Source organism: Sprattus sprattus (genome assembly GCF_963457725.1).
Source record: "Sprattus sprattus genome assembly, chromosome: 1".
Classification (NCBI taxonomy): Eukaryota; Metazoa; Chordata; class Actinopteri; order Clupeiformes; family Clupeidae; genus Sprattus; species Sprattus sprattus.
In genome coordinates, this window is record NC_137920.1 from 34,697,037 (window position 1) to 34,724,385 (window position 27,349).

Sequence of the window (27,349 nt, forward strand, 5' to 3'; positions counted from 1 at the left end):
GACATGTAGTGTTTGTTTATAAGTGAGTGGATTGGTGAGGTGGTTTTGGACTGTGGACGTGTGGAGTTCATAGTTCTGCTGCAAGTGTCAACTTAGTCAATGTGACATTGTCTGCCCTCTCTAGGTTGCTGTGAAGACCTTACCCTTCTACAAAGACTACTTCAATGTTCCTTATCCATTGCCTAAAATTGATCTTATAGCTATTGCTGACTTTGCTGCTGGTGAGTGTATTGGTATCTCCCTCATGAACACACCATGCTTTTGATTTGTCAGATACCAGAAATGGCCTCAACTCTGCATTTGTGATATTTTTTTCATCCCGATTAGGTGCCATGGAAAACTGGGGCCTTGTTACTTACAGGTGGGTGGATTACAGGAATCTTACTGGCTAAATATGCACGAAATTTCACCAGAGCACCCAGACTTTGCACTCTGGTCAGACAGAACATTTTTGCAAATACTCCGCGGTAGAAAAGTAGGCACACTAGAGCTGGAGGTACTTGACTGCAAAAAAAAAGTGGGTAAGCACATCAGATGGATGATTCCCTAAGCACAGATTAAAGTGAGACATTTGTTAAATACAGATCTAAAGTCGCAACCAGTCCCTCGTCTGTTTAGGGATGATTGATGTGATTGAAAAGGATATCAGAGCAGATTTGCGTGGTGTGCCAGACGACATCAGGACGTACAGATCTGCCTGATTTTATTATTGGGTATAGGAAGACTATTGCAAATAGTTTATGTGACTGAGATTAGGTTTTTCTTTTTGGTTGGCTAAGGTATATTAAATTCCTTAATCGCACACTCAATGTTTAACTAGGGATTGGGAAATAAACTACATATCCCTTCTAATCAGATTTCAATCTTCAGAGTAGTTCCTCAGGGCTTTGGATGTCTATATCCTCCATCTATCACAGTGGACATGTAGCATCTTGTCAGGTGTTTTTTTTTTTTTTTTTTTTTTTACATGACCAAGCCACTTCTTTTTTTTTTGTAAATATATTTATTGGTTTTCATTTTTTTAGCACACAACCATACTTCAAACACAAGCACCAAAAACACAACACAAATATACAACAACATCGGCTCAGCTACAGACATACAATACAAATGAATTGAAAGAAAAAAGATTCCCATTAAAGTACCCTCTCTTACCACCTTTCAGAAAATCCCTGTAACATAATGTCAGAGATGTTGGGGTCCAAATAATTCAACCAAGCCACTTCTAATATGGGGCTGTCTTATTCCATTTCAATTACTTATAGTCTGTCTGGGTGTAGGATCATATTGTGCCCATATTTTTGTGGGTGGTATCCTTTGTCAAACTGAACGTGTTCCACTGGCACAGAGGCACAGATCGCTGACCTTTGCCTGTTTGCTCCTTTGCAGGGAGACTGCTCTGCTGATCGACCCGAAGAACTCGTGTTCGTCCTCGCGGCAATGGGTGGCCCTGGTGGTGGGGCACGAGCTGGCACATCAGTGGTTCGGCAACCTCGTCACCATGGTGAGGCCCCGGGAGAAAGAGAGGTTCTGTCCCTGGCATTAAAATCCTCTTTTAGTGAGGAAACGGTTGTTTCTTCAGTAATGTGATATCTAAGTGCTGTATTGAAGATGCTGTTGGCAACTGTTTGGTGTAGATTTATTCAGCAGCTGACAACTTGTTAAGATTCACTAGAAGTTATTTAGCTACATTCCTGATTGAGAGATCAGTAAGGCTTATCAAGAACAGTTTTTGTTAATGCCATTTCAAATATATATATAATATATGCTGCCCAAACACTTCTCCCCTTACACACAGTACTCAAAGCATGTTACCCTTTGAACAGGAATGGTGGACCCATTTGTGGCTTAATGAGGGCTTTGCATCATGGATCGAGTACCTGTGCGTGGACCACTGTTTCCCCGAGTACGACATCTGGACGCAGTTTGTGTCAGCCGATTACACGCGGGCGCTGGACCTGGATGCCCTTGACAACAGCCACCCCATAGAGGTACACGATGGATTTATGTAAAAAAAAAAAAAAAGGCTTCTTAAAATGAGGGTTTAGAAGGTTGAAGAACTTCAGCATCATATTATCAGTCTGACTTGAAACGTTCTGTGTCAGTAGATCATCCTTGAGATGCTCCTTGTGTTCTGTGCTCTGCAGGTGAATGTGGGTCACCCCTCAGAGGTAGATGAGATCTTCGATGCCATATCCTACAGCAAAGGAGCTTCCGTTATCAGAATGCTGCACGCCTACATAGGAGATGAGGTGAGCAGATGAGCACCACATGATAGGGCCACGTGACCAAGGTTTAAATTAATTAATTATTTTTATTAATATTTTTTTTTTTTTAAAGTTAGTTAGTTAGTGACCCGCACGAGTATGATGGGGTGCCTTGTCAAAACATCTTCCAGTTTAATTCACAGATTCACAGAATCTTTGTAGTGTTCAGTTAAGCATATTTTGTATTCTCCGTATGGATTTCTTTTGAATGATGTAGTTGTTGGTTCACTTCATCTTGATTTAAGTTGCTTGTTTTTAAAGTAGCTGGCCTTCAGCTGTGGACAAAGTAAAGTTACATTTCCATTCAGTGTGTTGTGCAATTGTTTTTATCGCTACCACTTTGATCTATTATTTAACTACTAAGTCCTATTCAGGCAAAATGATCTCCCAGATATCCATATCTTTCCAGTGGCAAACCAATCAAGAGCATGCTGTCTTTGTGTACACTTGCCTGCCAGAGGAGATAACGTTGATAAGGCTTTCTTTATATAGCTTTTATTTATTAGGCAGTGAGTCGCAATAACTATTCACAGTTCTGCCAAGTTTGCCTTCCTGTGCTTTGCAGGTTTTGTAAACACACTTATGTGGCGTCTATTCTGCAGGATTTTAGGAAAGGAATGAATGCGTATCTGTTGAAGTTTCAACACAAAAATGCATCTACAGGTAAGCGCTGCATATTGTATGTGTGTATATCAGATATGTAGATATGCTAGAAAAGTTGCCCAATATTTGTAATCAGTGTGGGAAACACGTGATCGCATTTGGTCAGCTCCTGTGCCACAAGATCATAACCAGGGCGCCCTGCTAGACGTTTCTAAGCAAGTCTTTTGCACTCAAGTGCCCCGCCAAATGTGCCTCAGGGAGAACAAAATGGCCTCACACAGACATGCTGAATGCCTGATGCGTCATCGCACTTTAAAGGGCGTGTATCTGACTCCAGGGTTCCCAAGTTCCCCATCAGCTCATCCTCATGCTTCAGCAGTGGCGCATGCGAGTGGTCACAGAGGGGTGAGAATGAGCACAGAGGACTGGGAGGGAGGCAGTGACTGGCATTAGTGTGCAGATTGCTTGATTTAGACTCTAGGTTTTGTGCTGCGTCAGATCATATGGGCTGGATTGAAACTTTGTGTCCTTGAAAGCGAGTGCAGAAATTAGTGTGTGTGTGTGTGTGGGGGGGGGGGGGGGGGGGGGGGGGGCTGCGCCAGCTTTTGTCCCGCAGGGATTTACCATCTGAACATGTGGTCAGTCAGCTTGTGTTCAAAATAAGACTTTTGTGTAAGTGAAACCAAAGGTGCTAGAAAGCTGTGTGTGTGTCAGTGTCAAAGTAGACATGGATCTAGCAGATAAGCCTATCTGTCAAGCACAGAAGGTTGGAACCGCAGAGCTAGTTATTTTCTTTTATATCCGTGAACATCTTGAACGTGCTCCAGCAGGCTTGTTTTGGTTTGTTTGGTTTAAGGTCTGCTAGGTGTTAATGAGCATCCTCTCTCTCCCTCTCTCTCTCTCTCTCTCCCCCCTCTTTCTTTCTCCCTCTCTCTCTCTCTCCATCTCTCTCCATCTCTCTCTCTCTCCCTCCCACTCTCCCCCCCTCTTTGTCTCTCTCCATCTCTCTCTCTCCCCTCCCTCTCTCTCTCTCCCCCTCTCCCCTCCCCCTCTATCTGGTTTAAGGTCTGCTAGGTGCTAATAAGCATCATCTGCGTGTGCGGCTGACGTCTTTAGAGAGTTTGCAAAACTCAGCATATGAGTCACGCGCTGCGCTGATGCGAATCAGGCCATTTAGAGGAGCGGTTTGCAAGTCACAGACATCAGAGCGAATCCTTAATCAGACACCAGATGCCGACAGGTGTTTACAAGTCAAGAGTGAATCAAAGCAACCCCTTTAAATTTCCCCTGAGCACTCTGAACTGGTGACCTGATGAGTTTGTTTGGCGCACGGTGAAAGACTGGCAGTGTATTGCCATAGTTCCCCATAATAACATTCACACAGCTAGTGTCTGCTAGCACAGCTTCAGACTAGAAAGTTGTTTTATTCTTCATTGTTGTCATGCAGATTGGGAGTTTCCACAGTCAGACAAGTTCCAAAGGTCTGTAAAGTGCAAAATGTCCGGAGCATGAAGAATTCTGGGTTATTCCAAAATGTGTATAGGCCTAATATCTGGGAAAAGGTACGGCTGTTATCATTGTCTTGCAAAATCAATGAACATGGATGAGAGAGGGCATTTATAGTGGATTGTTTCAGGGTGTTGACTGAATGTTTAAAAGCTTTCATGGATGCTTTGATCAGAGAAAGTTTGGGAATTTAGTGTGACAAGGTGTGGGAACGCTGTGTGGGAGACTTGTGAACAAACACTGGGTACCAGCACATGCTCTTTGTTTGGAGAGCAGGAGTAAGTCTTCGGCCAAACCACCTGTCCCTGTGCAGACCAGTCCCTCTCCCTGTGCAGACCTGTACCTCTCCCTGTACCTGTGCAGACCTGTCCCTCTCCCTCTCCCTGTGCAGACCTGTCCCTCTCCCTCTCCCTGTGCAGACCTGTCCCTCTCCCAGTGCAGACCTGTCCCTCTCCCTCTCCCAGTGCAGACCTGTCCCTCTCCCTCTCCCAGTGCAGACCTGTCCCTCTCCCTCTCCCAGTGCAGACCTGTCCCTCTCCCTCTCCCTGTGCAGACCTGTCCCTCTCCCTCTCCCTGTGCAGACCTGTCCCTTTCCCTCTCCCAGTGCAGACCTGTCCCTTTCCCTCTCCCAGTGCAGACCTGTCCCTCTCCCTCTCCCAGTGCAGACCTGTCCCTCTCCCTCTCCCAGTGCAGACCTGTCCCTTTCCCTCTCCCAGTGCAGACCTGTCCCTCTCCCTCTCCCTGTGCAGACCTGTCCCTTTCCCTCTCCCAGTGCAGACCTGTCCCTGTCCCTGTGCAGACCTGTCCCTGTCCCTGTGCAGACCTGTCCCTCTCCCTGTGCAGACCTGTCCCTCTCCCTGTGCAGACCTGTCCCTTTCCCTCTCCCAGTGCAGACCTGTCCCTTTCCCTCTCCCTGTGCAGACCTGTCCCTCTCCCTGTGCAGACCTGTCCCTCTCCCTGTGCAGACCTGTCCCTCTCCCTGTGCAGACCTGTCCCTCTCCCTGTGCAGACCTGTCCCTCTCCCTGTGCAGACCTGTCCCTCTCCCTGTGCAGACCTGTCCCTCTCCCTGTGCAGACCTGTCCCTTTCCCTCTCCCAGTGCAGACCTGTCCCTTTCCCTCTCCCAGTGCAGACCTGTCCCTTTCCCTCTCCCAGTGCAGACCTGTCCCTCTCCCTCTCCCAGTGCAGACCTGTCCCTCTCCCTCTCCCAGTGCAGACCTGTCCCTCTCCCTCTCCCAGTGCAGACCTGTCCCTCTCCCTCTCCCTGTGCAGACCTGTCCCTTTCCCTCTCCCAGTGCAGACCTGTCCCTGTCCCTGTGCAGACCTGTCCCTCTCCCAGTGCAGACCTGTCCCTCTCCCTGTCCCTGTGCAGACCTGTCCCTCTCCCTCTCCCAGTGCAGACCTGTCCCTCTCCCTCTCCCTGTGCAGACCTGTCCCTTTCCCTCTCCCAGTGCAGACCTGTCCCTCTCCCTGTGCAGACCTGTCCCTCTCCCTCTCCCTGTGCAGACCTGTCCCTCTCCCTCTCCCTGTGCAGACCTGTCCCTTTCCCTCTCCCAGTGCAGACCTGTCCCTCTCCCTGTGCAGACCTCTCCCTGTCCCAGTGCAGACCTGTCCCTCTCCCTCTCCCAGTGCAGACCTGTCCCTCTCCCTGTGCAGGCCTGTCCCTCTCCCTGTGCAGACCTGTCCCTCTCCCAGTGCAGACCTGTCCCTCTCCCAGTGCAGACCTGTCCCTCTCCCTCTCCCTGTGCAGACCTGTCCCTCTCCCTCTCCCTGTGCAGACCTGTCCCTCTCCCTCTCCCTGTGCAGACCTGTCCCTTTCCCTCTCCCAGTGCAGACCTGTCCCTTTCCCTCTCCCAGTGCAGACCTGTCCCTCTCCCTCTCCCAGTGCAGACCTGTCCCTCTCCCTCTCCCAGTGCAGACCTGTCCCTTTCCCTCTCCCAGTGCAGACCTGTCCCTCTCCTTCTCCCTGTGCAGACCTGTCCCTTTCCCTCTCCCAGTGCAGACCTGTCCCTGTCCCTGTGCAGACCTGTCCCTCTCCCTGTGCAGACCTGTCCCTCTCCCTGTGCAGACCTGTACCTCTCCCTGTACCTGTGCAGACCTGTCCCTCTCCCTCTCCCTGTGCAGACCTGTCCCTCTCCCTCTCCCTGTGCAGACCTGTCCCTCTCCCAGTGCAGACCTGTCCCTCTCCCTCTCCCAGTGCAGACCTGTCCCTCTCCCTCTCCCAGTGCAGACCTGTCCCTCTCCCTCTCCCAGTGCAGACCTGTCCCTCTCCCTCTCCCTGTGCAGACCTGTCCCTCTCCCTCTCCCTGTGCAGACCTGTCCCTTTCCCTCTCCCAGTGCAGACCTGTCCCTTTCCCTCTCCCAGTGCAGACCTGTCCCTCTCCCTCTCCCAGTGCAGACCTGTCCCTCTCCCTCTCCCAGTGCAGACCTGTCCCTTTCCCTCTCCCAGTGCAGACCTGTCCCTCTCCCTCTCCCTGTGCAGACCTGTCCCTTTCCCTCTCCCAGTGCAGACCTGTCCCTGTCCCTGTGCAGACCTGTCCCTCTCCCTGTGCAGACCTGTCCCTCTCCCTGTGCAGACCTGTCCCTCTCCCTGTGCAGACCTGTCCCTCTCCCTGTGCAGACCTGTCCCTTTCCCTCTCCCAGTGCAGACCTGTCCCTTTCCCTCTCCCAGTGCAGACCTGTCCCTCTCCCTCTCCCAGTGCAGACCTGTCCCTCTCCCTCTCCCAGTGCAGACCTGTCCCTCTCCCTCTCCCAGTGCAGACCTGTCCCTCTCCCTCTCCCTGTGCAGACCTGTCCCTTTCCCTCTCCCAGTGCAGACCTGTCCCTGTCCCTGTGCAGACCTGTCCCTCTCCCAGTGCAGACCTGTCCCTCTCCCTGTCCCTGTGCAGACCTGTCCCTCTCCCTCTCCCAGTGCAGACCTGTCCCTCTCCCTCTCCCTGTGCAGACCTGTCCCTTTCCCTCTCCCAATGCAGACCTGTCCCTCTCCCTGTGCAGACCTGTCCCTCTCCCTCTCCCTGTGCAGACCTGTCCTTCTCCCTCTCCCTGTGCAGACCTGTCCCTTTCCCTCTCCCAGTGCAGACCTGTCCCTTTCCCTCTCCCTGTGCAGACCTCTCCCTGTCCCAGTGCAGACCTGTCCCTCTCCCTCTCCCAGTGCAGACCTGTCCCTCTCCCTGTGCAGGCCTGTCCCTCTCCCTGTGCAGACCTGTCCCTCTCCCAGTGCAGACCTGTCCCTCTCCCTCTCCCTGTGCAGACCTGTCCCTCTCCCTCTCCCTGTGCAGACCTGTCCCTCTCCCTCTCCCAGTGCAGACCTGTCCCTTTCCCTCTCCCAGTGCAGACCTGTCCCTCTCCCTGTACCTGTGCAGACCTGTCCCTCTCCCTGTCCCTGTGCAGACCTGTCCCTCTCCCTCTCCCTGTGCAGGCCTGTCCCTGTGCAGACCTGTCCCTCTCCCTCTCCCTGTGCAGACCTGTCCCTCTCCCTCTCCCTGTGCAGGCCTGTCCCTGTGCAGACCTGTCCCTCTCCCTGTCCCAGTGCAGGCCTGTCCCTGTGCAGACCTGTCCCTCTCCCTCTCCCTGTGCAGGCCTGTCCCTGTGCAGACCTGTCCCTCTCCCTGTCCCAGTGCAGGCCTGTCCCTGTGCAGACCTGTCCCTCTCCCTCTCCCTGTGCAGGCCTGTCCCTGTGCAGACCTGTCCCTCTCCCTGTCCCTGTGCAGGCCTGCTCCAGTGCAGACCTGTCCCTGTCCCTGTCCCAGTGCAGACCTGCTTCAGTGCAAACCCATGCACTTCTCATGCAAGTCTTTCAGAGGCGTGTGCGTATCAGAGTCTGTCTGTGTCGGATGTGTTTGATTGGGCTGGAACTCAAACGGGCGGGATGGCACGGTGAACTAATACTGTTTTATCAGGCACAGACACCCCCAGGCCAGGTGAATGGATCAGTGTGCATTTGAACTGCAGTCATGTGTGTGTCTGGCCAGAATCCCTTTACCTCTTTAACAGCATTACTGAGCCAGTAGCACTCTTAGAAAGCTTACAGTTAAATGGTTACCATGACTACGTGATGGGTACATCATCTACACCCACTGGGAAAAGCACACAGCTATGTTGTTGATGTTGATGTTGGCATCAGGTCAGAGGTCAGATAATGAACTGCCTTCTTGCAGAGTTGACCCTGAATGATTGTTCTCTTTTTATTGCCTGTCTGAAAGTGTTGTTATTTGTAGGGTATTGAAACTCGTTTCCCCCCTTTTTCTAGAGGACCTTTGGGAAGCTTTGGAAGAGGCCAGTGGGTTACCCATCGCTAAAGTTATGAACTCCTGGACCAAGCAGATGGGTTTCCCCATCATCGTAGTGGACCAGGAACAGGTACAGCCACCTGTTTCACACTAGCCTTATAGACACTCCCTCAGTATGCTCAGGACAAAAGAATCAATTCACAATTGAATATTAACAAAGAATCTGAATATTTTTGATTACCTGATGGCAGTGCAGCAGTCAGTAATCCTTGTCAGTTACTCTTTGTCAGTAATCCTAGTCAGTTACTATTTGTTAGTAATCCTAGTCAGTTACTATTTTCTAGTAATCCTTGTCAGTTACTCTTTGTCAGTTACTCTTTGTCAGTTATCCTTGTCAGGTATTCTTTGTCAGTTACTCTTGCATGGTATCTGCACTGTTTTCTGTGTGCACATATTTGTTGTCAGACATTGTTTTTAAGAACCAAAATGCTCTCCAACCTGTTTCACAGCAAGGGGAGGATCGCGTTCTGAAGATCTCTCAGAGGAAGTTCTGTGCCAGTGGACCACACGAAGGTGAGAGGAACTCCCAGGAGTCGCTGCGCCTCGCTGCACAGCACCTGGAACTAGACACACCCAGCTAGCGCAGGGGTTACACTCACCCTCAGGGAACACTGTGTTTGTTCTAAGAGTTTTTATCAGTCATTGTGTGTGAGGTCTGGAGGAGGGGGGGCAGTGTGTGTGTGTGTGTGTGTGTGTGTGTGTCTCATATATATATATATATATATATATATATATATATATATATATATATAGACACACACACACACTGCCCCCCCTCCTCCAGACCTCACACACAATGACTATATATACACACACACACATGCGCACACGCACGCGCACACATACATGTGTAAATATATATGAATGCTTTTATGGGAGAAGAAGCACAAGACTGGAAACTGGTATTTCATGTTACATCACTGTGTCAGGCCGAGCTCAGGCAACTGTGTTGGGTGGAAGGCTGGGACCTCCATTTCCTTTTCCTCGGACTCCATTTGTTAAGAAAAACTTGGCAAAGATGGTCATTTTAAATGTCTCCAAAATAGCTAGATTTATCTTTCTGGATTTCAGCTGAGCAGATAAAATCAATCTTTTATGCAGTTTGATGATGGCTTAACTTGCAGTACAACTTAAAATGTAGTTTCAGCATTTTACAGGTCATTCATTTTTCAAAAGTAATTTTCATTGCACAGTTGGAAAACTGATGTCTTTATCTGCATGGCTGGGATGACTTTTTTTAGTGGAACCCTTCTGATGGTTCTAATGGTTCTCTGTTCTCTCTGTGGTTCCAGGTGAGGATTGCCCTAGTTGGATGGTTCCTATCAGTATCTGCTCGAGTGATGATCCCGCTTGCACCAAGATGAAGGTGCTCCTAGACCAACCCGAAATCACAATCGTCGTTCCCAACATTAGCCCTGAGCAGTGGATTAAGGTCAGGCCTGTTGTGTGTGTGTGTGTGTGTGTGTGTGTGTGTGGGGCAATGTCCTTCCTTCTTGGTTCTTTAGAACATGCTATTTTTGTGACCTTGCACCATAATTGTTGAAGAAATTGCCGTCAAACAATGTATTGTGAAGCCTAGACAAAAAAAGAACCTTTGGTGTTAAGAAATGTAAAAGTTATGTAAGGCTTTAAGCATTACCATGCAGTTGATTTAAAATGCTATAGGTGCCTTCACAGGAGTCCAGACATGGTCTGTGCCCCATGGCCTGTGCAGTCATTGACAGAGGTCCTTGCAACACACACACACACACACACACACACACACACACACACACACACATACATTTGAATCAGCATGTCCATCTTGCAAGCTCTGAGCTTCCAGCTCTCCTTTCACAAATGCTGCAATCACAGGAAAAAATGTGGGGGGAATGCAATGGAGGCATTGGATGCTTTCCAGAGCCTTCCAAATGTTTCTTTTTTTTTTGTTTGTTTTTGTTGGGTCATGATCCCTTAATTGAGCAAAGCTTGCTTAATCCCTGTTGGCCCTTGGTTCCCTCATAAGTGCTCTCCCTGGTGGCTGAAGGTGGCCAAAAGTCCCATGTGTTCTTCTAAAAATGAATGCTTTGCTTCCTCCCCCACCCTTTTCCACACTCTGACCACTCTGTGACCAACCTACAAGCCTTCATACTCATACGCGCTCTCTTCCATGCTCACCAGATTAATCCAGGCACAGTGGGCTTCTACCGCATCCAGTACAGCACGCCCATGCTGGACAGCCTGCTGCCGGGGATCCGCGACCTCACCTTGCTGCCTGTGGATCGGCTGGGCCTCCAGAACGACCTCTTCTCCCTGGTGAGCCACCAAGAGCGGTTAGCGGTAGCGTCGCTAGGCAGAGGGGCTGCAGCTATGAATCAGATAAGGGGGTTGGGGCCCAAAGGGTTGGGGACGGGGGCAAGCTAAATAGAGTTTAGCTGCGTAGAGTTTAGCTGCGTAGAGTTTAGCTGCGTAGAGTTTAGCTGCGTAGAGTTTAACTGAAATAGAGTTTAGCTGCGTAGAGTTTAGCTGCGTAGAGGTTAGGTGCATAGAGTTTAGCTGAAATAGAGTTTAGCTCTAGTGGTTTTTAGCTGGTAACTGCTGAGGTTAGACAAGTTATGTTATGTTACTTCTGTTTTCCTGCTGGATCGCAGATGTGTCACTGTCAGGCTTGGCTTTACTAGGTCAGGTTGTAGGACCCATACAGTCACCAGTGAGACCCACCCACACGCAGGAGCCACATAAATGCTCTTTTACTGGGCTTGTTTTTGGTGCGGTTGGGTTACTTATTTCAGTCACAATTACTATCTATATTGCTCTGAAGGTGCCTTTATCTTTATCTCCATAATGGCAACCTTAACATCCCTCCTCGTCGTTTATAGAGCGCTGAAGAGCACTTACTCTGTCCATAACACAGATAGAGAGGGGGGAAGAGAGAGGCCACAAATATTACTGGATCTAGTGAAACATGGTAATGATTGACTGCAGTTGTGATGGCGTCTAGTCTGTGGTCTTTGATGCTAGCTTTATCATCTTCTCCACCCCCCACCCCTCTCTCTCTCTCTCCCTCTCTCCCTCTCTCCTTCTCTCTCTCTCTCTCTCTCAGGCGCGGGCCGGTATGATCAGCACAGTGGAGGTGCTGAAACTGATGGAGGCCTTTGTGAACGAGCCCAACTACACGGTGTGGAGCGACCTCAGCTGCAACCTGGGCGTGCTCTCCTCGCTCCTCTCCCACACCGACTTCCATGAGGACATCCAGGAGTTAATCCGCGACCTCTTCACCCCCATCGGCCTCAAGCTGGGCTGGGACAGCAGACCAGGCGAAGGTGAGCCTCACAGGGCCGAGGTCTCGTGATGTAGGACCAGGGAGACTTTAATGTGGGGAGTTAAGAAGCAGGCACCACAGATGGTAGCGACACAGACCGCTGGTTTTGCCCATGTGGTAAGATACTGTGTTTGGACTAGACTCCAGAGCAAGATAAAGCACTAATATGCTGGTTGCCTGTTGGTTTATAGTTGATTAATAATAGAGGACACCTCTGAGCTTCGTGTGGTGTACTGCTGCCTCTGAGCTTCGTGCGGTGTACTGCTGCCTCTGAGCTTCGTGTGGTGTACTGCTGCCTCTGAGCTTCGTGTGGTGTACTGCTGCCTCTGAGCTTCGTGCGGTGTACTGCTGCCTCTGAGCTTCGTGTGGTGTACTGCTGCCTCTGAGCTTCTAGGGTGTACTGCTGCCTCTGAGCTTCGTGCGGTGTACTGCTGCCTCTGAGCTTCTAGGGTGTACTGCTGCCTCTGAGCTTCTAGGGTGTACGCCTGCCTCTGAGCTTCTAGGGTGTACGCCTGCCTCTGAGCTTCTAGGGTGTACTGCTGCCTCTGAGCTTTGTGCGGTGTACTGCTGCCTCTGAGCTTTGTGCGGTGTACTGCTGCCTCTGAGCTTCGTGCGGTGTACTGCTGCCTCTGAGCTTTGTGTGGTGTACTGCTGCCTCTGAGCTTTGTGTGGTGTACTGCTGCCTCTGAGCCCAGGCGATGCTAAATTGGATGAGGCAGGACTAAATCATGACGGCCTTATTCTCCTGGGCAGCAGCTCTGTGAACTGTGAAAGTGCTAATTATTTTCTCTCTGCGTTCTCCTTCACACTCTTCTCTCCTCTTTGACTCCCTCCATCTTCCTCCTTATTCTCCCCTGCTTGATATCTCACTCTCTATCTCTTCTGGTTCTCTCCTCCCTATTCCCTTTATCTCCCTCTTTTCTTCTGTATCCCTAACTTTCTCCCCATCCCTTCTTTTACCTTTTATTCTCTCCTTTCTTTCCCCTTTCACTCTCTGTCCTTTCTGTTTTTCTATCTTATTTCTTTCCTGTCTCTCTCTCTCTCTCTCTCTCTCTCTCTCTCTCTCTCCTCTCCCATCTGTGCAGGCCACCTGGATGCTCTGTTACGGGGTCTGGTTCTGGGGAAGCTGGGGAAGGCGGGCCATAAGCCCACACTGGAGGAGGCCCGGCGGAGGTTTAAGGACCACGTGGAGGGCAAGCAGATCCTCTCGGCAGACCTCAGGAGCCCAGTAAGCTCTACTCAGCCTGTCTGCTGACACACGCATGCACACACACATGCACACAGATGTACACACACATACACACACACACACACAGGTACACACACACACACAGGTACACACACACACACAGGTACACACACACAGGTACACACACACACACACAGGTACACACACCCTTACACAAACACGCACACGTACACACACACACACGTACATGTATGCACAAGCATGCATACATTCACATGCATTCACAGTCACATACACATATGCACAAGCTAACGTATGCACATAAGCACACATATGCAAACACAGACGTGTAACAAAAGCATTCAGACACATGCTTACACTAAAACTAATGCATTATAATACACCAGTCCTGCAATACAACTTCGCCTTATGAAGGTTATAATGTACAGTATTTGTTCAAACTAATTTAGAGAGCCTTTGATCCAACTGTGTGTTGGAGGCTGCAGTTTGAGACAGAGACAGAGACAGAGACAATCAGTGGAGGAGCTGAAGTCAGGGTATTACTATGGCTCTGCTGCCAGGCTCTTAGCAGTGTATTGACACAGATGAGTTATCACACTGACCTACCGGTCTTATGACTCATTTGACATGTTTTTTTGTTTTGTTTCATTTTATCCTCTAAGTCAAGCTTATGAGACTCACACTCGGAGACAGCAGGCTTTCACGTGATTCAGAAGCATTCAGATACTCAACAGGAACCTTATATTTAGTCAGACAAAAATAGGCTATGTTGAAAATAAATGGTCACACTCGCTAAGCAGGTGGTAAGGCCTATGCTTGTATGCAACACAGCCAACTGTTTATACTTGCGCAGTAAAAAGCCCATATTAAACTGACACTGGAAATATTACAAACAGAAGAGCGATGAGGTGATTCCTAAGCCAGCTAAATGAGAACATTTACTCATAGTAAAGATTTATGTTATTTCTTAGTAATCATGGCTTACAGCCTGCATTTTAAATGTGTCCCTGTTGTTTCTGCATCTGAGTTTGTCTGTACAAGATGCTTATGATTTTGTACAACCATAAAATGTGTGTGTGTGTGTGTGTGTGTGTGCGCACAATATTTCAGGTATATCTCACAGTGCTGAAGCATGGAGACAGTGCAACGCTGGAAACAATGTTTAAGGTAAAAGGCCCGTCACCCCTCTCTCACTCACACACACACACACACACACATACTCTTCCTCCTTTAGTACTTGTGTAATTTAAACTCTATATCAGGTTATTTGTCATGTCACTCCCTCTCTTTCTCCTTCTGCAGCTCCACAAGGCGGCAGACTTGCAGGAGGAGAAGAACCGCATCGAGCGGGTGCTAGGCGCCATCGCTGCCCCTGATCTCATCCAGAGGGTCCTGACCTTTGCCCTCTCGGTATGACCCTCTACTCCTACCTATACACATGGACGTACAATCCAAGCGGTGACCCTGCTACACGTTAACAGTCCATTGTCCTTAGAGATCCATTTATATCCGTCCAGGACTGTCTTACAGTCATAACTTACTCCTTCAGTCATGTGTCAACATGCTTTGTCCATCCTAAGTGCTTGATTCTCAGCATACATCGAGCGTCGCATTAAACGCAAGTTGTAGTCCAAACACGCACAATATTTCACACCCTTAGGTATAGGGCTGAACGATTAATTGCATTTGCGATAAAATCGCGATATAAAACGCAATTTTCTAGCCGCAACATGCGCAATTACAACGTAGTCTAAAAAAAATATATAATAAATAAATTATTTTCACCGATTTGTTGTTCTTGTTTCTGTAATGAGCAGTTAAATAAAAATGTAAAATGTGGGAAAGAATATTTTACACTAAATGTATCTAATATTGTGTTATATTTCAAACATTCATTACGTTTTAATGGGACAAAAAAGAGGATACAATTTTTGCATTTTAAATCACAATCGCAATATTGGGGGGGGGGGGGGAGGAATCGCAATAACATTATTTTCCAAAATTGTTCAGCCCTACTTAGGTATACAGTGGTGCTACAAATAGGTATTTAATTTCCATAGAATGGACATTTTGTTTCTTTGTCACTGTAAGTGAGTTTTGATGGGCATCTGCTCAGAGACCCCTAACTATAGTACATGTATTGGAATGGAGGCTCAAGCATGTGGTGTTACCCCCTGCAGGAGGACGTGCGTCCCCAGGATACCGTCTCTGTGATCGGGGGCGTGGCAGGCAGCAGCAAGCACGGGCGGAAAGCGGCGTGGAAGTACGTCAAGGACAACTGGGAGGAGCTTCACAACCGGTACCAGGGCGGCTTCCTCATATCACGGCTCATCAAGGTGAGAGGAGACACTTGCATATGTCTGTCAGTGCACACAGGATCTGCACACTGCCACGCATAAGATCACACTCATACAGAGGCACATGCATGCACACATGCCTGCCTGCCTGTACATGCACACAAATACACACTCATGGCCAGTCACAACAGTTTATGTGCACATAAATGCTTTAAGCACGCGCACATACCACCATTCAAGACACACTCTTTTATTACATACTCATACCCACTTTCTGGAGTGCCCAGTTTTCCTGGTCAGTTGATAAGGGTATGGTTTTCCATGATTCCTTGTAAGGTCTGCAAATCGGTGCAACTGCAATATGCAATAATCGGTCAGTCACAGCAACCCTCACGATAAGCTGATGGAACATGTTGATGTAAGCGCGGCACAATTCTGTGCATTTGGATTATCATAATTGTATTACTATGTGAGTCAGAATTGAGCTGTTCAATTGGCCTCTGTTCCTGGTTGGGAGCAGTGCTCAGACACATGACTCTCATGTGAAACAGAAATATGCCCTGGCCAATCCTGCCAAGTGAACGGCACCGCTGAAAATGATGTGTGATGTGAGACGTGTGTCTGGAGTTTGGATTTCAAAAGGCCTGGGTCATTACAAAATGGCAAATTATGCTATTATTATCTGCTCTTCCTCATGGATGTAGAATCTAGTATGAGACTTCTCTTTTAAACACAAAGACTTACACCGTACAGAAGTGTGAGTGTCAGTGCGGCTCTTTCATCTACACTATGGAATTGAATGAAGCTCCTTTTATGTCTGCTCACTGATTGCTGCATAAATTAGGCTACTTTGTTGCTGTGCAGATAAGTAGACATTATATGCAAACCTCTCTTTGTGAGGTGAGTATATAATGGTAGAATTCTCATCTTAGGCTGACTATGCCCTTTTAAGGGGTATTTAAGTTTAGTTTACTTGTAGAAGCTGAATGTCAACTTGCAAGTCAATATCCTGTTTTCAGGGACATAATTTATACGGATAGACTAAGCAGTGTAAGTGAAATGGTTGTTTGGCACATGTGAGTCACTGCAAAACCACAGATATGGTTGTGTTGCCCAGACGTGTAATTTTTGTTTTGCATCCTCTCCTAGCTTACTGTGGATGGATTTGCAGTAGACAAAATGGCTGCTGAGGTGAAGGTGAGTGCTGCTGTCCATTAATCTATTAAAACTCTGTTGCACAGGTTTGAGCTAATGGCTTAATGGAAGCTAAAAATGGTTCTGTGTCAAAATGACTTGTCACTACCTTTTTAAGTGAAGTATATTTATTGCTTTCTAAAGCAGCTGGTGTTTTTTTTTTATTCATTAACAGACAAACACATCTATGAAATAACACAAACCTAAGAAATAGAAGAAACACGTAAACTTTTCTATAATTGAACATCATGCTTTGTGTGCCTGTCTTACTTTCCTTTTGCAGCTGTCAAAAACCTTACAAACACCAACAACCGCACAGTTGCCAAAAAGGCTTGCTAGCATGCTAACTCTCCCTAATAGCTAATTGCCAATGTGGCAATATAGTTGGTGGCAACGGGGTGGTCTGACCTGGACCACAGAACTTCATAGTGCATAGCCTAGGCGACAAGTTGGAATGACGGGTGTGTTTATCTGTCTTTCACATGACATATACCATGGAAATTAATTGGAAGATGATACCAGTACTTGTCTGTAAAAAGAGGCTTCAAAAAGTGGCAAGTTGTTGCATGCTGTCTCTTTAAAGAGCAACACTGCAGTCATATATCAGTCTCTTTCTCTGCTGTTGACCCTTAAGGCAGTCCCCAGGTTGAATTTAAACATTCATGAGAATCCTCTGATGACAGATGAGTAAATTAAGAAAACAAACCTGTCTGTGTCGTTCGTTTCAGAGCTTCTTTGAGAGCCACCACGCGCCGGCCGCGGAGCGCACGGTACAGCAGTGCTGCGAGAACATTCTCCTGAATGCCGCGTGGCTCAAGCGCGACGCCGACGACATCCAGCAGTACCTGATGCAGCGCAAGGCCCCGCCCGTCTGACCCCTGACCCCACCTCCCTGCTTCACCCACTTCAGACCTCCCAGCAGTTATTGCTGCCTCCTTCCGCCGGCCCATCACCACTAACACTGGAGGCAAAAGCGAACTATGAAAACAAGAAACTGGGCTTCATTTTTGTAAAACCAACCAAGCGGCAGACAAGAAGAAGAAGATGAAGAAGTTGAAGATGAAAAGATGAAAAAAAAAAAAAAGTCTTGATGATAATATTGATTATTGATAATTGTGCGACCATTTCCATTTTAGTGGTTCGAGATAAACCTTAAACCAACCAAATTTGTTCTTGTCTTGACGAGGAATGTAGTTAGCCCCATTCTGCCCTTCTGAGATTGAAAAGGAATTTGTGGATTCTCCATCTGATAAAGAATATCTCTCACACACACTCGCACACACACTTCACACGCATTATAGAGGCTTCGTCTTTCATGCAATTTCTGTATACTTACACACAGTACAAGAAATGTGAATTGCTTTTTTTTTGTCTAATTGTACCTGCAGCCAATCCTTTAAAAAAAAAAAAAAAAAAAAAGACACAGCACTTCTCCAAGGTTAGATGTTTTTATGTTTTATTGTTCGGTGTTTGTTTTCTGCGCAGCCAGAGTTACTTCACACAGGTTCTCACTATTCCTAATAGTATGTTTCGTTTTGTGACGCATATCTTCACTCTGGGTGTGAAGGCAGACAAACAAAAGAAAGGTGCAAGAGGGGCAGAATGGGGCCAGATGGCGTGGCGTCTGATGGTATTGTGAACATTATGGCAACGGCACTGATCTCCATCGCTAATAACGGTTAGCAGCAAACGGGCAGAGCTAGCATGGTACTGTATGTTATTGTAAAATGCAAATCTTGTCACCTCCCCCACTCACCTCCTATGAATGATCTTGATAAGAGATGTACCTGGTTCATACATGGTTCCTTGTAAACCGTCACTCCCTAAGAGAGAGAGAAAGAAAAAAAAAAACATTACCACTTGTCCCACTACACACTACCCACAACCTGTGTCTGCGGTCCACCCGAGAACAACAGAACTGTTGATAGGAATGGGAAAGGAATCAAAAGCAAACTACGACGGAAACTACATATCTAAGCATCTATATATGTCTGAGACGTTAAACAGAAGAAAAAAAGCTTTTTGAAAACCTTTTTATAAAGTATATATTCAGTGATTTAATCTTGTGTAAATTGTATGGGAGTACAAATAGGGAAAATGTGGGCCCCTAGGATTAATTTACTTGAGAATCTAGTGATAAACGGGCCCGTTTTGGAATATTGAAGTGAAGTGATCATTTACACTGATTTACACCTTGTACTTTTAAGGCCTTAAGATTGGTTTGAGGAAAACGAAAAGTTTGCAATAACTCTTCAAAGTGGTTAATTGTAGCCTATTTCCAGCAAGTGTTTAAGTGTCATGGGATTCCACATAGCCTTGTTGAATGGATATATATCTGTCTATAGAATTAATTATTTGATGTGGCTTTGAACCTTAAAGATGATCATCCAATCAATTGACAGTCTTTCCCAGAAACATTTGTTGTGCTTTTGTTAAAAAAGAAATGCAGTTGGTGTTCATTAAAAGTAAAAAAAAAAAAAGAAAGAAAAAAATGTATTAAAAACAATGTTAAATTAGTACCGTTGATTTTATGTGTGAGGTGTGAAAGTGCATGCCTGAAATCAAGTTTTTGATATATAAGTTAACAGTTGCAAATCTGGTTCAATTGTTTTCTATGATCATTCACAATGAGCAATGCACCATCAGAGATTACAAATGACTTCATTTAGTACAAATAAAATGCTGTATCAAACGTTCATACAATACTTAACAATATAATACATCTGTAGATAAATACATTATATGATGTAGATTATTGGGGCGGGATATTGTTTATCTGATGTGAAGATGGAGGCTGTTGAGAACTGTTGAAATAGCCCAAAGGGATGTAACACTGTAAAGTCAAAAGAGGATTTTTTTTCTTTTGTTTGTTTTTGTTTTCACATGTATGCTCTTATTCAGAAACTCTGCTGATGATGTTCTATGCTTTGTGGTAGCGACCAGAAAGAGTCGAGGATCTGTCGATCTGATTTGAATATCAAAACTATTCAACCATAATTTTTCGTGTCATGGAGTCTGATTCAGCATGGATGAAACTGGCACTGACTGTTGTCCAAGCGGCTATGATAAAAAAAAAATGATGCTGATTCAACAAAACTATGTGAGAATTTTTTATTCCGGGGCTGATCACTGTTCAAAAATGCAGGACACTGCGTCCTGGACAATCCACCACTGACACCCATGGCCACTCAGTCAATACAGTCAGAATATGGTCACTGCTACCCGCATGGTAATGATCTGTGGAACTTGAATTCTTTAAAAATTCAGATGTACACGTCCTAGGGACAGTTTTGTTGGTCTGTCTGATTTTTCATAGCTATGTGAATAACAAGTGTCAGACATTCAGTATAAGGTGTCTATGTGGAGTTTAAATTACCCACTTTTTCATTCCGTTATTATCTTGCCTCTGTTTTTCAGTGGCCCACACTGAGGTTAACAGAGTAGCTGTTGGCTTAAGTCATGACTCTAATGGAAGTGGAACTTGGAACATCTTGTTAACCACAACATGCCCATCATGGGTAGAGTGGTGTACAATATTAGGAGTGGAAAATCCAGAGTGGGGCCACAGTAGTTGTTGGAGATGCATCTACAGACATTGCCTTTCAAGAATAATGTGAAACACTTAAAATGGGATTTTATTGGATACCGAATGTAATGCATAATGTCTCAGTTAATCCCTGCAGAGCTAAGTAAGCTAAACAATTTTTTTTTTAATTGAATAGGCATAGGCTTTAAAGTCCATTTACTTCTGCTGTGTCTATGATGTGTATTTTTGACACAAAACAAATATGACTCAGTGGAGACCTTGGATTGGATAAATACAAATACCCACATAAACCCACAACAATACGGTACACTGAAAGATATTATTCACACCACCACTGCAACCAACACAATCTTCTTCCAGTTTTAACAAGGCCCTATTTTGCGATTTGTCCGCCTGTTCTCCTCGGGGCGCTGTCGCACCATGATACAGGAGTGGCAACTGCAGAGGGAGCGGTAACTCGAAGTGAGACAGAAATGCCGTCGCCTCAAAAATAACAAATAGTTATTTATTCTTGCTTCTTCAGACGTTATGTTTAGGTAAGTTTAAATTTTGGTGGCTAATTTGACCATACTCTGACTTTATTTCTGCTTATTGGTGACGTAGTCGTCGTCTATATGTTTCAGTAGTCAAGTTAAACTTCTCCTGAGCTAATGGTCTGCGTGATAGATCTAAGGTGCTAACCTGCTTTGCCTTAGAATGCTAGCAAGACCAGACAACTTGGCTAATGATGTGGTTGCTAAGCTAACACTTAGCCAAATGTCAGTTGGAAGTGGCACCTGTTCGGGTGACATATGGAGCAATGACTGGTTTAGTAAGATAAGTGTCCTTGCTGTTGAATGCACTAACCTTAGCTGGTGTAGATATGTAACGGAAACGTTTGTTTGGTCGTGTAACATTTGTACCAATTCGTAACAATTAACGTTAATTGTCAGATGTCTAACCGGTTTGTCAAGTCACTCTTTCATGTGACGTAATCAAGCTAGCAAAGTTGGACTTTAGCTGTGCTTTTGTCATGGTTAAAGGCAATAAGTTATGCTTTTAAAATATGAGTTGCTATCATTGCTATGTTAAGTTAGTCACACACACAACAGTCCACAACCATTGGTCTAGCACACATGTTTTGGTGACCGTGAAGTTCATAAACCCACAGACTTTCAGCTATCTTTAAATGTGGTTAAGGCAAGGCCAGTCTGATGGACTGCAAGTGGCGGATGCTTCTGTCCCGATGAAAAGCCACTGATATATATTTAGCAGGGTCATGTCTCCAGTCAGCACGATGCTTCCCAAGAGGTATCCTTTTACTATCAGTAGAGATATTTAGGAAGAGATAATATGAGTGGTAGCCTAGATATCTCACTTGATCTAAGCTGTTTCAGTCAAGCCCTGAATATCTCTTCAATATCTCAAATGATAAATCTAACAGGTCTGTTTTATTTACCCACCATTCAAGGCTATCCTTTGATGGTAGAGGCACGGTCTCTCTCAGGTTGTGATTGCTAGTGACGGAATGGTACCGTGTCGCTGGAGTGTCCTGGTACCACTGGTGCTTCTCCTGTCCCAGGCCCAAGGCTTTCTGCACTTCGAGGACGATGATGCCTCTTCGGCTTTTGCTGTGCCAAAGGAGTGGGTGCTGCTCCACGTGGTGCAGGGCCACATTGGCGCAGGCAACTACAGTTACCTGCGACTCAACCATGACGGGCGCATCATCCTACACATGAGCAGCCTCAAAGGCGACGCTGACCTCTACGTGTCAGACAAGACGCTTCGGCCAAGCTTTGACACCTACAAGCTACAGTCGGTCACATGCGGGCATGACGTGGTGGTGGTGCCCGGGGAGTTCACCCGCCCTGTGGGCATTGGCATTTACGGTCACCCCTCTCACCAGGAGAGCGAGTTTGAAATGAAGGTGTTCTACGACCAGACTGTGCTGATTGAGGACCCTTTCCAAAAGGACTCGTACCCCTCAGAAGAGGGCACCCACGGCCAACCCAGGTACCCTCAGGGAGGGGGACAGGAGGACTTTGAGGAGGAGGAAGAGTCCATCTTCTGGACCATTCTCATTGGCATTTTGAAAATCATACTTGAAATCTTGTTTTGAGTAACAGACAAAGCACTTGTGATTTGAGTGTTTGTTTTTTTTTCAATTGAGAGAAACTCCCAAGAAATGGTGGGAAGTAGACTATGTATGCCTCAAACTAAAGTGATTACTAAAGCGATATTTTCAAACAGCTATTTTTTGATCAGACTCCAATTTTGTATTGATCATAGAAAAAGTGTACAAAAAAATGAAGTTCAGGAGCTGAATGAATTTATCTCCGCCTTGACCATACGCCTCAGATTCATACCACTGGCTCACAAGTGTAACTTCGGGAGAACAGCTACTCATGCATCACCTTGTTCACCTCGCAGGTCGTTCTGTGGTGTAAATGTCATTCGATGTGAAGATTCGGGACCCACTACTTTGAAATTGACAACAGACCTGCTCTGTAACAGGAGAAGAGTAAGGGCAGAAGCATGTAGGGAGAAATATCCTTTTGTGCCTTTTCATCAGTCCCATCACACCGCCCCCAACTCCCCATTGGCTAATGGTGAGGCTCAATCACACAGTGGAATTATTTGTAAATATTTCCAAATAAAGAGACCACTTATCTTTGCAAACCTGCATTTGTGTGACTTTACAATGGAGTAACTGTATAGTGAAAGAAGTGAGAACCTTAAAGTCATGTGGCTAGTGATTCCAGGCCATGGTTACCATGGATGCCATTTTAATCACATCAATAAAGCTTCTAGAAAGAAATCATAAACCACAGGTCAATTCACAAGCTAATCATAATGACTCCTGGTCTTTGTATTTCAGTTCAGAAAGTGAACACCCTGGTTGAGCTCAAGAGAGGCAGGCAGAGCAGATTTTCCAGAACATCTAGGGTGTTTCAGAGTTAGGGTAAGTCAGTGTTTATAGGGTTAATGGTCTATGTTTGCAGGGTGTGAAGGTCTTGTGATGCTTTTCCAGGGAGACTGAGTAGTCCATTGAACTATTATATCTAAAATGGAACCCAGTTGATGTTTAGGAAGGCTCTTCCTTTCATGAGAGAGTTGATGCTTCACAGTCAGTGGGAAACCTCAGAAAAATGTAGAAATCACCTTCAATGTGCAGTAGAACTGGGTGAGAATGTTAAATACTCCATAGTACTTTTTGAACAAATTTTCTGCAAAACACAAATATCAACTCAGTTTTTAAACATTAGGGGGCGCAAGAACTCCACTACTAGGAGATCTGTGGTGGCATTCAACTGATCTGTGAAGAGTGTATCCAGCCTTCATTACAGAGGCTTCTTGTGTGTGTGTTTTCTGTGTGTGTGTGGCAGGCCCAGGCGTTATTGCTTTGGGTGTAGCACAAGCAGATAACACAAGCAGGTAATGTGGGATGTTCACAAAAAAAAATTTATTCACTTGCTTCCAAACATCAAATACCAAAATGACCATCAAAACAAAAGGAAGTCTCTGTCACACCTACATTAGTATTCACAGTATATAAAACTTCAAAAAGGCACCCTCCGGCAGCTACTCGCTCATTTACACTAAATAAATTATTTTTGAAGCATGTTTTTTGTTTAAAAAAAAATGTATGGTCCAGTTCAAGTATCTCTACAGTTAAAGCACTGTCCAGATTATGACAATTTTAAATTATCCGCAAGAAACAAAAAATATAAGATGTGGAAATCAAGTAGCCTAGCTGGCTCACAAAACGGTGACAGTGACTCTTGCATCTTATTATTATCTCATTATCCTAACTGAGATATGACTTAGAATTTTGGTTTGTTTATTGTCAAGGCTGCAGTGTTTATTAGCCTTACACTAGCAAGCAAATTCTGGGAGCTCCAGAGGGCTGTACGAAGCGAGGTTACTGGTTTATCCAGATACCTTCAGGAGTAACTTCCCAATTAACCTTTACTACGAAAGGTGGATATGTTTTACTTTAGGTATGCTGTCATTGCTATTTACGTTGCATCTATGCACTGCTCCGAGCGGGCTACGTTCATGTTTAACTCGATGTTACTCTATGTAAGCACCGCCTCTTTACCCACTTCACCCGCCTCTTCATTGACATTGGGCGAGGATGTGTAAAGACCGTCAAAAAGCTTATCCCAATTATGTTCTCTGTGAAAGATATCAATTTTCATCTAAGTGAATTTGTTATATTCACAATTCATAACTGGCAGCTGCTAGGGCCAGATATGTCCAATGCCAGTCGCTAGAGTAATGCACTGTTAGACGTGTAGCCCACCGTGCATGGCCAGCTGAGACTTCATATCGGCCCTATTCCAAAGGTAATGTTGAACATCTGGGCAAGAATAGGCTACTGTATGCCGTGCAGTTGAGCCACTTGCTCTCACTAAACCGATGGATGCATTTGTTGTGTTCCTCGGCCATTTCAGCACTCTTAATATCAAAGAAGCTATTTATGAGATTGCAGGTCATTTGCAATATAATATAGTAATAATGGTCTGATTTCAATATGCATAGACGGCTTACATACACATATTTTCATAAGATTGCTGAGGTTGATTGGTGTGAACGTTCCCCCTTTTATGTTAATACGCACCACCAATTTAGGCAAACGGTTTGTCCACCCTGACTTCCCTCATAACCCTAGGTTAAATCTGAGTAGGTTTAACTCCCTTCGTAGTACAGCCCTCGAGGCAATGAGTGTCTTCTGTCAGTTGGACAACATTTTGAGTTTTAAGCTGCTAAGGTATTTAATTTAACACAGAATAGGGAAGGAGACAGCACAGATAGTGGGAATTACTTGAACAGCCAAATCTGATAACAGTACAGACAGTACAGTCATGTGGATAACAGCAATAAAATAAACGCCACCACAGAACAAATTACGAAATGACAGTCTATACAATCCAGGTAAAGTACAACGTATTTGAAGAAATATTTGCATCAAAATGTATTCACAAGTATTTAACAAAATTAGAACTACCTCAGGATATTTTTGTGCCTTTTTAAAAAAAAAACTGCAATGAGGAGACTCTGTCTTTAAAGTTGACACAACAAATAGTATTAAAGGCCTTGACACTTGTATTAAGCTAATTTAGGCATTTAGCAAGGCAATAGATGTTTGTATCGCGTATTGTGTCTGCAGATACACAATATAATATCCTCATAGAAATAAGAATATATTTGTTTTTCCTGAAACTTGCAAGAATTCTCATTCAGTGCAATAGTGAGAAAAATACCTCATTGCATGGTATAAGGCACCATAAGGTCTCTTAAGACCCTCATCTCTTTGTTTTACTACGCTTACACAAATGTTTTACTCAAAACGATGTTATTGTGTGAGTGATTGTGCGGTTGTAATGCAATAGTAATTTTACATTCATGTGTCCAGCTCTGGGTGTTATTTGTCATGCTCAGTGCTTGCACTTTTGCTTCACCTGAGTTATCTCATCACTTGTGAGAGGTTGGAGGCCTCTTGACTTCTGTCTCTCTCTCTCCCATATCATTTTATAACTACCACCCGCCAACACTATCGATCTTCCTGTCCTCCCAGTCTCGTCCCTTCTTCTTGTCTTGATATTCATTCCGAAGCTGAATGCGTGCAGTCATCAATCCTTTCCCTGCCAGTGCCAAGTCATCATTCTGAGCCAAACGTGTCCATATGGCCAATAAGGAGGCTCCCCTCTGACAGCTGAGACAAGTATTTCTGTGGGGGAAAAATAATAATCAAAAACAGACCATACAATTCCCAGTAAATTGATTTCTTATGTTGCACACCTGTTACAAAATTCAAGTACTGTAAGCATGCGAAAACTGAATTGGCGTGTAAAAAAAAAAATGTTTAATTTGTAGATTTCTAGCACCTGCAGTGTGCCCCATTCTTTTCCTTACTTGTTAATGGTACTATGTAATGCAAGTAAAAAAAGGGGCAGGACAAACAAGACTGGAGGACTCAAAATAGAGTGAGAGAGAGTGAGTGAAAATAAACCAGGCCCCTCCTGTACATTGGGAGCAGAGGTACCACACGGCCCTGGTTTCCCTCATCTTATAAGTTGCAACCAGGAGAGGCAGGACGCTAACTAGGGAACGTGCTGTTCTACCAGCTACTGCTCCGCTGTCATTAACAGCCCCTCCTTCTGAGTTTGATGGACAGCACAGCTGTTTTTGGAATTTGCGTACTTTTTTCCCCCCGAACGCCTCTCTTCCCTCCACCCCCCCTGGGAATGCGATCTGTCAAACGTCAAAGTATCCGCTGCTCCCGGTGGATCTCAGTTGCGCTCGCTCTCTTGTGGTTCTTGGTGCGGAATTATTGCCTTGCGTTGTGAGATGGACGCTAATGAGAAACCCAATCCTGCCTTAGACGCAGGAAGTCTCTGTGAGGTCAGTGGCAGCACAAGTTTGCCCCGATGACTCACTCATTAATACCCCAAAGCCGAAAAAGCAACAACATAACACTGAACTGCATGCTCTCACCGTGTCACATGAGCATGACAACATCTGACTACTGCAAAAAAAAGATTTAAAAGAAAAGTATCACGATAAAACCATCAAATAAATCTCATGTTCGCCATGACAACTCATCAAAGTTGTCACCTTGTCAATCCTGGAACCCTTTGGTCCTCTCTGGCCAAATGCATAGCACGTTCTACAATTAAAAATACCATCTGAGCGCCCTTCTAGTCATTAACCCCTGACCTCCGATGCCTCCACACAGCTTGATGCACAATCCTTTCCACTAATGGAATACTCAGGAACATCCCAGTTGGGGAAATGGTCAACCAGAGCCATAAGGCTGTAACATTGCATCAGCTATTTAGTCTAATGGCCATCTAAGTGAGTTCTCAATCTTCTCTGGCTTTCTCTCTCCTGTGGGGTGGCTTACATACATGAACGTATTTAACCATAGGAGTGCCGGATTGAATTTACGTATGGACACAAGTAAGTGTGGCAATCCAATAGGAAGTATCAACAAGTAACGCAGTCACAAGCCCCAACGGTTAACCTTACATAACAGCTATCAGCTAGCTTGAAAGCTTGAGTGCTTAAATAAAAGCCTACAGGGGTCTGTTTACCTCGCCTAAGTTAATGTAACATATATATATCATGTTCATTGACACACTAATGGTAGC

At 45.7% G+C, this 27,349-nt stretch overlaps 3 protein-coding genes across 5 annotated transcripts in view; 2 read left to right on the forward strand and 1 right to left on the reverse strand.

Annotated features, from left to right (window-relative positions):
• npepps (aminopeptidase puromycin sensitive) overlaps window positions 1–19,752 on the forward strand; it is a 27,832-nt gene extending 8,080 nt beyond the window's left edge. The window contains exons 5-21 of the mRNA XM_080843875.1: window positions 125–221; window positions 328–361; window positions 1,390–1,504; window positions 1,827–1,991; window positions 2,148–2,252; window positions 2,870–2,930; window positions 8,625–8,734; window positions 9,114–9,177; window positions 9,957–10,096; window positions 10,825–10,959; window positions 11,747–11,966; window positions 13,051–13,193; window positions 14,286–14,342; window positions 14,478–14,585; window positions 15,356–15,511; window positions 16,622–16,669; window positions 17,395–19,752. Of these exons, the coding sequence (XP_080700001.1) occupies window positions 125–221; window positions 328–361; window positions 1,390–1,504; window positions 1,827–1,991; window positions 2,148–2,252; window positions 2,870–2,930; window positions 8,625–8,734; window positions 9,114–9,177; window positions 9,957–10,096; window positions 10,825–10,959; window positions 11,747–11,966; window positions 13,051–13,193; window positions 14,286–14,342; window positions 14,478–14,585; window positions 15,356–15,511; window positions 16,622–16,669; window positions 17,395–17,541 (1,905 nt within the window). The 3' untranslated portion in view covers window positions 17,542–19,752. The remainder of the gene's footprint in view (window positions 1–124; window positions 222–327; window positions 362–1,389; window positions 1,505–1,826; window positions 1,992–2,147; window positions 2,253–2,869; window positions 2,931–8,624; window positions 8,735–9,113; window positions 9,178–9,956; window positions 10,097–10,824; window positions 10,960–11,746; window positions 11,967–13,050; window positions 13,194–14,285; window positions 14,343–14,477; window positions 14,586–15,355; window positions 15,512–16,621; window positions 16,670–17,394) is intronic.
• An 889-nt stretch (window positions 19,753–20,641) lies between these two features.
• On the forward strand, window positions 20,642–22,871 carry cUnh6orf120 (chromosome Un C6orf120 homolog). The gene is made up of 2 exons (XM_080856846.1): window positions 20,642–20,749; window positions 21,664–22,871. Exon 2 carries the CDS (start codon window positions 21,721–21,723, stop codon window positions 22,309–22,311), a length of 591 nt encoding a protein of 196 aa, XP_080712972.1. The 5' UTR covers window positions 20,642–20,749; window positions 21,664–21,720; the 3' UTR covers window positions 22,312–22,871.
• A 769-nt stretch (window positions 22,872–23,640) lies between these two features.
• Window positions 23,641–27,349, reverse strand: part of rbm20 (RNA binding motif protein 20) — a 44,757-nt gene continuing 41,048 nt past the window's right edge. For all 3 annotated transcript variants that reach the window (XM_080860765.1, XM_080860766.1, XM_080860767.1), the window contains exon 14: window positions 23,641–25,926. In XM_080860765.1, coding sequence (XP_080716891.1) covers window positions 25,858–25,926 — 69 coding nt within the window. In that variant the 3' untranslated portion in view covers window positions 23,641–25,857. The remainder of the gene's footprint in view (window positions 25,927–27,349) is intronic.